Source organism: Rhinolophus sinicus, chromosome 5 (assembly GCF_057876585.1).
Source record: "Rhinolophus sinicus isolate RSI-liver-muscle chromosome 5, RSI-T2T, whole genome shotgun sequence".
Classification (NCBI taxonomy): Eukaryota; Metazoa; Chordata; class Mammalia; order Chiroptera; family Rhinolophidae; genus Rhinolophus; species Rhinolophus sinicus.
The window spans coordinates 48634544-48647257 of record NC_142505.1 but is presented as its reverse complement, the minus strand read 5'-3'; the positions used below and the strand labels follow the sequence as shown (position 1 = coordinate 48647257).

General features: G+C 44.7%; 1 protein-coding gene across 27 annotated transcripts in view; it reads right to left on the bottom strand.

Annotated features, from left to right (window-relative positions):
* Positions 1–468: 468 nt before the first annotated feature.
* CACNA1D (calcium voltage-gated channel subunit alpha1 D) overlaps positions 469–12714 on the bottom strand; it is a 427078-nt gene continuing 414832 nt past the window's right edge. For all 27 annotated transcript variants that reach the window (XM_088798486.1, XM_088798482.1, XM_088798495.1 and 24 more), the window contains 4 exons: positions 12154–12317; positions 5240–5361; positions 3484–3804; positions 469–2780 (listed from right to left, as the gene is read on the bottom strand). In XM_088798486.1, the coding sequence (XP_088654612.1) occupies positions 2484–2780; positions 3484–3804; positions 5240–5361; positions 12154–12317 (904 nt within the window). In that variant the 3' untranslated portion in view covers positions 469–2483. The remainder of the gene's footprint in view (positions 2781–3483; positions 3805–5239; positions 5362–12153; positions 12318–12714) is intronic.

Here is a 12714-nt window from a genome sequence, read left to right as displayed (position 1 = left end):
TTATGAAAAACACATATTAAAGAAATTAAATGTACTATCCCTGGGGACGCAACAAAATGACCTTTTCTCAGGGGATGGAAGGGAAACTGAAAGGAAAGACATTTAATTTTAAAACTTACCTAAAACAAAGGAAAAAAAACCATGCTCTACAACTTCAAATTTTTCTTACAAAGAAAAATTTAATGTTAGGTGAGAGGTTGAACCAGGCGTAAAGTAGACAGATATTCGGAGTGGTGCAACCTATAAAAATGCCGGTTTTTAGGTACTGACTGGAAAACATCATTGCCTATACCAGAAAAGTCAGCTGGTAGGCAGCATTGGACTGGTGATGGTAAGCCACACAGTAAGACCAATACCTAAAAGAGAAACAGAGTCCCAGACCGTAGTAACAGTGGTTTAGCCCTTTAGGAGAAACAGTGCTCTCCGCAGCTGGTATTAAGTTACCATAGGCATTGAAGGAGCCACAAGGATAAGAAAAATATCTATTTACAGAATTACAGTTACAGAACTGCCCGCACAGAGTGTTCGCCCCTTCTGAAGCTCTCACTGGCAAACACCAGGTGTTTGCAAGGAGAGCTCCCAAACATAATAAAATTATTACACAGTTTTATTATGAAGAACATTTTGCATTTTAATAAAAAAGAATTTACGTCAGGAAACAGTCATTTACAAACCTTGAAGTGTTTTTGCCTGGATTTGGAGTAAGAATGTCTTAAGAAGAGGTTTGTAAGGTCTTCATAACAAAGTATTGTTATTTACAACAACCAAAAAAAAAAAAAAACCCACTGATTAACAGGTTGTCTATGTAATATTTAAAAATTTTGAACCAAAAATTGCTACCTGTTTTTTGTTTGTTTGTTTGTTTGTTTGTTTGTTTTTGGACTGCAAAGAATCCCCGCCAAGGTAACTTGACAAAGTCGGCATAATTCTGTGAACAGAAAAGGAAGCCTTGACAGGTCTCATGATCCAAAAGTGGGTTTTCTTCAGGAAGTGCAATCGGAGTGGGAGTGCAGCTAATGCAAACGTCAGCCCTCATTCAATTGCATATAAAAGCCCTCAGAGAACACACAGTACAGCAATATTTTGTAAAAAGGCAATAATACGATTTCTCCAGAACCCAAGCTTCTAATCCTGTAGATCGTCACTTTGCTCCCTTTCCCCCTTTCCCCAGCGGTCCTTATTTCTTACGACAAGCAGCATCACCATTTCCCCGGGGACATGAGAAGCGGGACTTCATCTACCCACGCAATTATTCCTGCACTAGAGATGCAGAAATGTCCTGTAGGCAGGTGAGAAACCAACAACTAGGAATGCCACAGGGTCAGAGCAACCAGCTTGACCTACTGCCATCAACTTAGCAGGGGAGAGGTAAAGTGAAACAAGACAGTGGCAACCCATGGCGGATCAAAAGGTACACGATCAACTCACAGAACTCTTGCCCAAAGAAAAGACTGCAAATAATCATACGGTATATCTTAATGTAAAGACAGATTTATAGTGACTCAAAATATTTTAGAAAAATCTCTGTAGTGTCAGGTTCTTTTGAACTTAAAATTTTACCCCCAAAAGATTTTCACTGAATAAAGGAGAATTGGCTCTATTTCTTCTACTTCTGTTTAGTCTGAGTAAAAATACTAAGAATTTCTAGATTTCAGTGGGGAACTATAATTATTAGGACCCATGGATATTGCTGCAGTTCAAATACGGTACAATAATTACAAAATATAGACCATCTCTTTACAAATACAAATTATAATATATTACAAGTCATGTACAGTAAATCTATAATTTTTAACCAAATTAGTGTATCTAAGTTGACCTGGTTGCGAGTGATGATTCCAGTTTACAGTTGCCCTTATCCTGACAGTCAGAAACCGACCATCTGAGTGACGCTCTCTCATGTAAACTCGTGTCATATAACAGAAAACCTCTTTTACAAGGTCCTGCTTTCCTCTCAGGATGACAGCTGGTAGGTAGGTCCTGACTTACACACTGAATTTCATAACAGCTAAACAGAAACCAGGAAGCAGTATATTTTTGGGTGGGAAAGGGTTTAAAACTGGATATGCTGGGCCCAGTGAATGTCTGATATGCTAGACCAATGGCTGAGGTAATGACACAGGTATGGTGATCGTCATCACCTTTAACCTTCCCCACCGTGCCTGCAGGCAGGTCGGTGGGCACGGGTGAGTGCCCCAGATGCACTCTGAACAAGAGGGCAGGGCTTGTCCGCCCTCTACACCGGTCAGTCCTCTGAGAGAGGGTTGGACCTGCGGTTTCTCATAATGGGGGCTGAGCATGTGTGCACAGCTGTTCCCTACCAGGTGTATGGCTTCCTTGAGGCATGACATCACTTGTACAAAAGTCTAATTGAATGTGGACGTCACACTAGTGCCTAAACTTTCCTAACTATGAGGCACTTTTTCCCTGGCCCTCCAGCACCCCACCTGAGGGGCCAGCGCCAGTCTGCCCCTCCCTGGGGGCTACAGCGTGGTGATGCATATCATCTCATCTGCCAGGTCCTCCTCCTCCTCTCTCCCGGGGTCTGGCTCTTCGTCGCTGTAGCCTGGCCCAAAGTCCTGGAGGTCATAGTCCTGCCGGTTTGAGATGGAGCCCACGTCCCCATTAGCCCGGGAATGCACGTTCCCATTAAGCAGGTTGCTGGCTGCACTCTCCATTTCGTCGATGGTTAGGTCACAGGCATCAGCAATTTCATGTTTTGTCGCCGACACAAATTTGGGATCCCTTGCATACCGTCCTAAGCCTTCAGATATCAGGACCTGCACAGGTATGGTGATCAATGGAAAGAGGATCAATGGCGCGAATGCATTATAAGGCGTTGAGGGGGGCCAGTGACACAAAACCCACCTCCACACTAACTGCATGCTGTGCTTCTGGGACTCAGCCAGTCATATTCACTAGACCTCATACATGGTAGCTAAATGCGACTGTAAATGGCTTTGGCTTTCAAATGTCATGGAGCTCAGAACTATACATGACCCCACAAGGGTGCAACCCACTGAGGAAGAAGATTTTACTACCATGTTTCCCCGAAAATAAGACCTATCTGGACCATCAGCTCTAATGAGTCTTTTGGAGCAAAAATTAAGACCCAGTCTTATATTATATAAGACCTGGTCTATTATATTAAAATAAGACCAGGTCTTATATTAATTTTTGCTCCAAAAGACGCATTAGAGCTGATGGTCTGGATAGGTCTTATTTTCGGGGAAACACGGTATAAACTGGTAATAGTTGCAGGAAGAGCATACATAATCCTAGGTACAGCTAATTTATGAGACTCAGCAGTGATGGTGGTTTCACATTCATGCTTTAAGTACCATCCTTGCTTCTAAGAGGTGAGCGGACGCCCTGCCCTCAGAGTCACCCCCACTCCTGCCCTGTGTGGTTCTCATGACTCTCCCCCTGCTGTGCCTGCAGCCCGCACTCAGGTGGCTCAGTTTCTCGATGAGCCATACTCACTGCCTCCACCAAGCTGTCTGCACTCCTCTGCTTGTCGCTGTTTTTGTTGTGGAAGCTGCTGGGGACAGTCAGGCTGGCTGGTGTGAAAGTCCGATAGGAGATGCCAGGCTCGTCCGTGTACCACGAGCTGCGGTGCAGGGATGGCAGGCTCCCATTGACCTGGTCCAGTGCCTCCGACTGCTCCACCTGGATCAGGGGTGTGTAGCACGGCGTCCAGTCCTGATATGGAGGGGTGGCTGGAGGGGTGGCCCATGACCGGGTTGAGTGGCTCGGGGAGTACTTCTGGGCTTTACTTGGATCTAGGCCTGCAACTGCCATGATCTGAGGAGAAAGGGGACATGGGGAGACCAGAGGCCCTCAGAGGGACAGGCCTCAGGCCTCCTCAAGACGGACTAAGCATGTGGGGCAGCCTCGGACAAGGACCTCAAAAGGACATGAGTACACTGAGTAAATTAAGTGAGCTGGCAGTAAAAATTTGGCTTTCTAGCGGACTGCATTTTCTTTTTTCCCAAATCCACAAGCATTTCTTATGACTGTTCCCCAGTAGGAATCAGTTGCTAATTCATGAAGTTACTTCCGAATGATCAAGCATCAGGGATGACGTACAAGCTGGGGCTATGAACCTGCCACCCAGTGTACTGTGATTTAAATGTGGGAAGTACATTCAGGGCAAACTAATGGTTCCCAGCACTCAAAGGGAAACACCGCTGGCTCTCATTATGCAACACGTCACAAGGCCAGTATCTGTTCTGAAGCCCTAGGTCCAAGCCCTGTTTCCCCCGCCTACAGTGACACCACAGCACATCCGCCCCCGGCATTCCCACTCTGCTCAGGGGGACCCTGAGGCCCAGTTTTGTGAACAGCGCAGGCCCAAGGCCAAAGGGGAAGCCATGCTCTCCCGAGGGAGGCAGGGCTGACAGGATCTGGGTCTGCTCAGGGCGGGGCAGCAAAGGGACGGCATTTTCATGCCCATGCCCATGGAGAGATTGCCATGCCTACTTGGTCATGGCATTTGATGGCCTGGGCCTTCCCAAGTTGTGTCCTAATAAAGAAGGACACAAAATTAATTTAACAACTGAAGGTAGAAAAGTAAAAAGTTGGCAGAGATGTGCTCTTTTCAGAAAGGAAATGTACCCTATTTGTGTCCTTGAGGCGAAGCCCAGGTGAGTGGGCCCTGGCCCCCACTCCCTCCTGTCCAGCCACCCTCACTGGGCAGGACCTTCTCCCTGAACCCCTCCCGCTGCAGGCTGGGTCGGAGGCTCGCACATCCCCATGATTACAGGGCCCTGCCCACAGAGGGCTCTATAAATGTGTTTCAATGAAGCAACAACCTCTAAGAGCAAATAAAGGGCAGCGCTGATTGTTCGGGCTCAGTCAAGCGGCCACCACTCCCTGGGTCATGGATTGTACCAGGCCCTGTCTTCAATGCTGAGGAGAGATGTAGGAGAGGAGACTGCATCGAGGCTGACAGCCAGCTTCGGAAGCTGGCAGCCTTGGATTCAAATGCCAACTTGATCAATCACCTCCTTATGTGAGCTAGGGCACATCCCCTACCCTCTGATGTTTGCTCATCCATACAATGGGGCTTGTGACAGTTATCTATTTGCAGGTTGTTAAGACTGAACCTGAGTGTATGTGAAGGTTCTCTCTTTCCCTCTTGGTATTGGAAGCTAAGGGGAAGAGGGTGTCCTGAGGATGGGTCCTATACAGGGTGCCCCCCAGACCCTTGGTGGCAAGGCCAGGGGGGCCTGCTTACCTGTTGCTGCATCAGGTGCAGAGGTAGGGCGGTGCGGTGGGGGAAGGCAGGGGATGGCGGGCCGTCCTCCTGGCTGCTCTGACGGCGCAGGCACTCAAAGTTGAAGGAGGACCTCCGGTGGGCTGAGGAGGAAAAGCACACCGGCAGCTGTGAAACAATTTCTGTCAGGACCCCAGGGCTCTCTGTCAGGGTGGCCCACCAAACGTTCAGCAGAGAGCCCAGGAGGAAGCAGAGGTATGTCCAAAAGAAAGCATTAGGCAGTGAGGTCTCAGAATTCTTGGAGGGAGAATGAAGAAGAAGCCCAACTGAGGGATATTTTTTTTTTAAGTGTAAGTAGATTTCTTATAAATGCCGTGCCTGTTCTCAGGGGGAGGAGCTAAAGGCAGCCAGAGCGCAGCTGACTCAAAGCCCGTGGCTCACACATTGTGGGGAACACAGCATTTCAGACAATGACACAACCTCATTCTAGAATCCCACAGATGCTTGCTGACTGCCCCATTCTCACCGTCCAGACATGCTAAGTGTCTGTGGGGACTAGGTGTCTCCAGGGTACTCCAGTGTTTCCCTGTTTTAAAGGGAGTGACTTGCTACCTGCCCTACCATCTCCACCAGGTAATAAGCACATTCTATTGTTGGGAAAGACTCAGCTTCTCTAGCATTGAAGACAAAACAAAAAGGAACACCTCTGACTTTAAAGTATGCAGTTGTCTTGTTAATAGCCACTTTGAATAGGGACTTCTACACAGGTTGAGTGATGACACCAGATCCAGAGCTTGTGGCTTCTCAGGGCACCAGGCACTGGATATCAGTCTGAATTCTGGGTCCCCAAGCACAGGCCAGAAGTGTCCCCCTGGAAACACCTCCACGGGAAGGAGGAGGTGTTTCAGGAGCCCTACCAATGTTTACAAGGCAGTGAGTGCCCAAGACACTTCAACAGCTCCTTTCTTGACCTGTGCTTTCGAAGTTCACAGGATATGCTTAAAACCCCTCAATTCCTGTATTGAAAACTGTAGACACCAGCCTGGGGAGCCCTCCCAGGCATCCTGTTATGGCACACGAAGCTACAGGAACCAGTTCTATGAAGGCCCAGTTCCCAAAGCACATGAAGACCAGGCCAGCCACTGCCCAATGGGGAGGAACAAGACAGACAATCCTGGTCTCACAGGCCCAGAGTGCATGGTGGGGTAGACTGGAGCCTCCTCGTTGAGTTGCCGACCTGGGACACAGGTATCTGTGCAATGCCTGCTGTCCTAATCAGGCGGCCTTCCCTCCATACCCCATGCAGGGGTGGAATTTAACAGCGTTCCAAGAAGGACAAGTCTCCCTCATCAGCACAACCTCTAGGACCCTCTCAGGATCGGATGGCAGGGGCATGAGGCTCAGAGCCAGGAAAGAAAGTCACTGTTCCTCTCATTCGCATAATGCCTTTCAGTTTTGAGAGGGTCCACATACACAGCGCATCATCGCATTTGCTCTGTACCACCATCTCTGATGGAGGAAATACTGTATTTTGCCGTGTATAATGCACACTTTTCTACCCAAATTTGTGAAGGAAAAATAAGGATGCGCATGATACATGGGTAGTACTAATTCCGTATCTATATAAATGTTTTTAACTTTTTAAATTATGCTTATGAGTTAAGAGTGTAACTCTAGAAATCAATAACGATATCCGTATGCAAAATAATACCCTGGAATATAATCATCGGTTTTGTTGAATTTACAATGAACTTGCAAGGACGAAGAGTTCTTGGCCTTCTATGTATGATGTGTAAATATCGTAAATTTGTTACCAGTACATAAAATTTCCTGTACTTTGTATGTGTTCTTGTGTGTTGTAATTATTTGTGACATAAAATTTCTTGTACCATAATATGTTTAAAAATAAATGCTAAACCATATATTGGGACATAAAATCAGCCTCAGCAAATTTAAGAAGATTGAAATCATACCAAGCATATTCTCTGATCACAAGGCTTTGAAATTGGATATCAACTGCAAAAAGAAAGCAGGAAAAAACACAAATACATGGAGATTAAACAACATACTTTTAAAGAACGACCAGGTCAAAGAAGAAATTAGGGGAGAGATCAAAAGATACATAGAAACAAATGACAATGAAAATACATCCTACCAAAATTTTTGGGACGCAGTGAAAGCAGTTTTAAGAGGGAAATTTCTATCATTACAGGCCTATCTCAAGAAACAAGAAAAATCCCAAATAAATAACCTCATGTTACACCTTAAAGAACTAGAAAAGAAGAACAAATGAAACCCAAGGTCAGCAGAAGAAAGGAAATAACAAAAATTAGAGCAGAACTAAATGAAACAGAGAACAAAAAGACGATAGAAAAAATTAATGTGACAAAGAGCTGGTTCTTTGAAAAGATTAACAAAATCGATAAACCCTTGGCTAGACTCACTAAGATAAAAAGAGAGAAGACACTAATTAACAAAATCAGAAATGAAACAGGAAGTTATCATGGACACCACAGAAATACAAAGGATCATCCAAGAATACTATGAAGTACTATATGCCATCAAATTCAATAACCTAGAAGAAATGGACAAGTTCTTAGAAACACATAGCCTTCCTAGGCTGAACCATGAAGAACTGGAAAATCTAAACAGACCTATCACCAGTAATGAAATTGAATCAGTCATCCAAAACCTTCCCAAAAGCAAAAGTCCAGGACCTGATGGCTTCACTAGTGAATTCTACCAAACCTTCAAAGAGGATCTAATACCAATCCTGCTCAAACTCTTCCAAAAAATTGAAGAAGAGGCAGTACTCCCTAACTCACTTTATGAGGCCAACATTGCCCTGACACCAAAACCTGGTAAGGACAACACAAAAAAAGAAAACTACAGACCAATATCTCTGATGAATACAGATGCAAAAATCCTAAACAAAATTCTAGCAAATCGAATAAAACAATGCATTAAAAAGATTATTCATCACGACCAAGTGGGGTTCATCCAGGGGCACAAGGATGGTTCTACATCTGCAAATCCATCAAATGTGATACATCACATAAACAAAATAAAGGACAAAAATCATATGATTGTATCAATTGATGCAGAAAAAGCATTTGACAAGATACAACATCCATTTATGATTAAAACACCTAATAAAATAGGTATAGAAGGAAAACACCTTAACATAATAAAGGCCATATATGACAAACCCTCAGCTAATCTCATAATTAATGGTGAAAAACTGAAGCCCTTTGCTTTACATTCAGGAACATGACAGGGCTGTCCCCTGTCACCTCTGATTTTCAACATAGTGTTGGAAGTCCTTACCAGAGCAATTAGGCAAGAGAAAGAAATAAAAGACATCCAAATTGGGAATGAAGAAGTTAAATTGTCACTCTTTGCAGATGACATGATGCTATATATAGAAAACCCTAAAGACTCCACCAAAAAGCTATTAGAAACAATCAACAAATACAGTAAAGTTGCCGGCTACAAAATCAACGTACAAAAGTCCATTGCATTCCTATATACTAATAATGAAATCTCAGAAAAAGAAATACAAAAAACAATTCCTTTTGCAATTGCAGCAAAAAGAATAAAATACCTAGGAATAAACTTAACTAAGGATGTGAAGGACCCATATGCTAAAAACTTTAAGACATTTTTAAAAGAAATTGAAGAAGACACAAAGAAATGGAAAGACATTCCGTGCTCATGGATTGGAAGAATCAACATGGTTAAAATGGCCATATTACCCAAAGCAATACACAGATTTAATGCAATCCCCATCAAAATCCCAATGGCAGTTTTTAAAGAAATAGTACAAAAAATCATCAGATTTGTTTGGAACCACAAAAGACCCCGAATAGCCAAAGCAATATTAAGAAAAAAGAACAATGCTGGAGGTATCACACTCCCTGACTTTAGCTTGCACTACAGGGCTACAATAATCAAAACAGCATGGTATTGGCAGAAAAACAGACACATAGACCAATGAAATAGAACTGAGAACCCAGAAATAAAACACATAAATATGGACAGATAATTTTTGACAAAGAGGCCAAAAACATACAATGGAGAAAAGACAGCCTCTTCAATAAATGGTGCGGGGAGAATTGGATAGCCACGTGCAAAAGAATGAAACTGGACTGCTACCTGTCACTATGTACCAAAATTAATTCAAAATGGATCAAAGACTTAAGCATAAGATCTGACACAATAAACTGCATAGAAGAAAACATAGGTACTAAACTTATGGACTTGGGTTCAAAGAGCATTTTATGAATTTGTCTCCAAAGGCAAGGGAAGTAAAAGCTAAAATAAACGAATGGGACTATATGAAACCTAAAAGCTCTGCACAGCAAAAGAAACCATCGACAAAATAAAGAGGCAACCAACTGAATGGGAGAAGATTTTTGCAAACAGTGCCTCCGATAAGGGGTTGATATCCAAAATATACAAGGAACTCATGAAACTCAACAAAAAAACAAACAAACAACCCAATTGAAAAATGGGCAGACGACCTGAAGAGACATTTCTCCAAAGAGGACATACAAATGGCAAACAAACATGAAAAAATGCTCAACATCAATAATCATCAGAGAAATGCAAATAAAAACCACAATGAGATATCACCTCACCCCATTCAGAATGGCTATCATCAACAAGACAAATAGTAACAAGTGTTGGAGAGGCTGTGGAGAAAAAGGAACCCTCATACACTGTTGGAGGGAATGCAGATTGGTGCAGCTGCTATGGAAGGCAGTGTGGAGGTTCCTCAAAGAATTACGAATAGAATTGCCATATGACCCAGCAACCCCTCTCCTGGGTATCCACCCAAATAATCTGAAAACATTTATACATAAAGACACGTGTGCTCCAATGTTCACTGCAGCTTTGTTTACGGTGGCCAAGACATGGAAACAACCAAAATGTCCTTCGATAGATGAATAGATAAAGAAGTTGTGGTGTATATATATACACAATGGAATACTATTTGGCGGTAAGAAAAGATGATATAGAAACATTTGTGACAAAATGGATGGATCTTGAGAGTATAATGCTAAGCGAAATAAGTCAGACAGAAAAAGCAGAGAACCATGTGATTTCACTGATATGTGGTATATAAACCAAAAACAACAAAAGAACAAGACAAACAAATGAGAAACAAAAACTCATAGACACAGACAATAGTTTAGTGGTTACCAGAGGGTAAGGGGGGGACGGGGGTGGGAGATGAGGGTACGGGGGATCAAATATATGGTGATGGAAGGAGAACTGACTCTGGGTGGTGAACACACAATGGGATTTATAGATGATGTAATACAGAATTGTACACCTGAAGTCTATGTAATTTTACTAACAATTGTCACCCCAATAAATTTTAAAAAAATAAGTGCTAAAATTCCTTTATAATACAAAAAACAAGCACCTAAATGTAAACAAATAAAATTTTGAATAAGAAATTAAAACAAAAGATTTTTTTCCCCTGAAAGTTTGGGCCAAAAACATGGGTGTGCATTATACACAGGAGTGCATTATACACAGCAAAATATGGTATTCCTACCGAAGCTGAGGACACAGGCTGAGGAGTTCCATGTTCTCCCTGCCCAAGGGCTGAACCAATGCTCAGCAAAGCAAATAAAGTATATTTTAGTTATGTGCCCTTACACATAAAGAGGGCAGCTGCTCTTGCCTGCTCGGGTTCCTCGCTTCCTCCTTGAGGTGGCACCTGTGAATGGTGGCCATTAAGGGAGGTGTGAGGAGGGCAGTGGACTCGTATGGGCAAAGGACCTCCATCTGGCCTCACCTATATATGTGTCATCTGGTATTTATGGAGACCAGAATTGCTCTGTGTTTGGAGCTGCGAAATTAAATATTAACCATGGCAATGGATCTGATTACACTTCCCAGCAGGGCTGTGACAGCTGGAGAGAGACAGAGGGCCCCAGGCGCCACCCAACCACACTTGTTATTGTGCCTGTTGTCGGCGGACTCGGAGCCGATGTGTCTTGGCTATTTTTGGTTACTGATCTGAGTACTGCTCAAAAAATATGCTTCATTCCTTAGAAACACCAGAAGTGGATATTCTTTAACTATCATCCAAATGCCTACATATCCAGAATCAAACTGCCCAGCCAGGAGCTGGCAGCGGTCACTGCTGCATTTCTTTCCTGGCCTGAATTCCTCACTGGGGGTGACCCAGACGTCATGGCAGCACTAGGTATGCCACCTGCACAAGAAAACCAGGTGGAGGGGGGAGCAGCCAGCCCCCGCTCCTTCTCAGCAGGATAGGATCCCCCCAGCGTCAGGATGAGAGCGTCTACCCTGGAGGTCACCACCAAGGCCAAAACCTGCCCCATGAGCAGAAGGCACTAGCAGACTGGAGGCAAAGATGAGAGAGAGGAGGGTAGAGAGGTGAGAAAGGAAGGGAACACCCTGGTGGGGACTGAGGAGACATGGACACCAAGAATCCCCAGGTACCCCAGGCTCAGAGGCCTGGGCCTTGGCAAAACAGACCTGGGCTAAGTCCCTTCTGCCCTGAGGGTCAGCCAGCCCGGCCACAAAGGAGGTCTGACAATGGTGCATGTCTTGCCTATCTCTCAGGGTTGATCCCAGGCTCAACAGCAGTGATAATGTGCACAAAAAGCCCCTCATTAGATGCTCTATGCTGTGCAACTTTAGGGCCATACACTGTCTTTCTCTGTTCTCAGTCCAGAACAGTGCCGCAGGGGTTTGAGTTCTACCACACAGGATATGGGTGAGAAACAAAGGAAAGCTGATAGTCTCCAAGCAGGGGTTTGGTCTTGAGGGCTAAACGTCCCGGACACGGAAGGACCACATCCATCACCACCTTCCCCTCAACCGCTGGGGCTGGTGGGAGAGTCACACTGTTCTTGGGGAGGCTCCAGCCCAAACAAAAAATCTGGCCTCACATGTTGGGGTGGGAGGTAGCAGGCGTCTTCTTGGAGATCTCCGGGAATCGTAGCAAATGGGCGAGTCATCATCCTCCAAGAAGCCTTGGGGGTGATGGTAGCCTCGGGGCCGCTCGAAGTCCAAGTTGCTGCCTAGGTATCGGTTGTAGTAGCTGTAGTTTTGCCTGGTGGTCAAAAAGACCAATAGAGAGAAAGGGGCACGTGAGCTCCTAGTTAACAAGCCCTGTCCCTTAGCTCAGACAGACTCATGTCTACAGATCTCGCCCCACCTCCTTGGGCACAGTAGGACTAACTGAGAACCAGGCAGGCCTCAGCTTCATGGAAGATTCTAGATGGAAGACAAGGACTGTTCCAGGAAGGACATCAGGCCTAAAACGAGTGAGGTGCTAGTGGTTTCCTACCCACTGGGGCAGCCTCAGACCTGGGTCCGGTGTGCAGTGTAGATTTCCTGCAAGCTCGACTGTCACCCGTTCACTTTCTCCTTAGAAGCCCTCTCCTGAGTGCCTGCCCTCGGCAAGGTGCTGGGCTGGCAGCAAGAACACAAAGATGCATGAATCACGG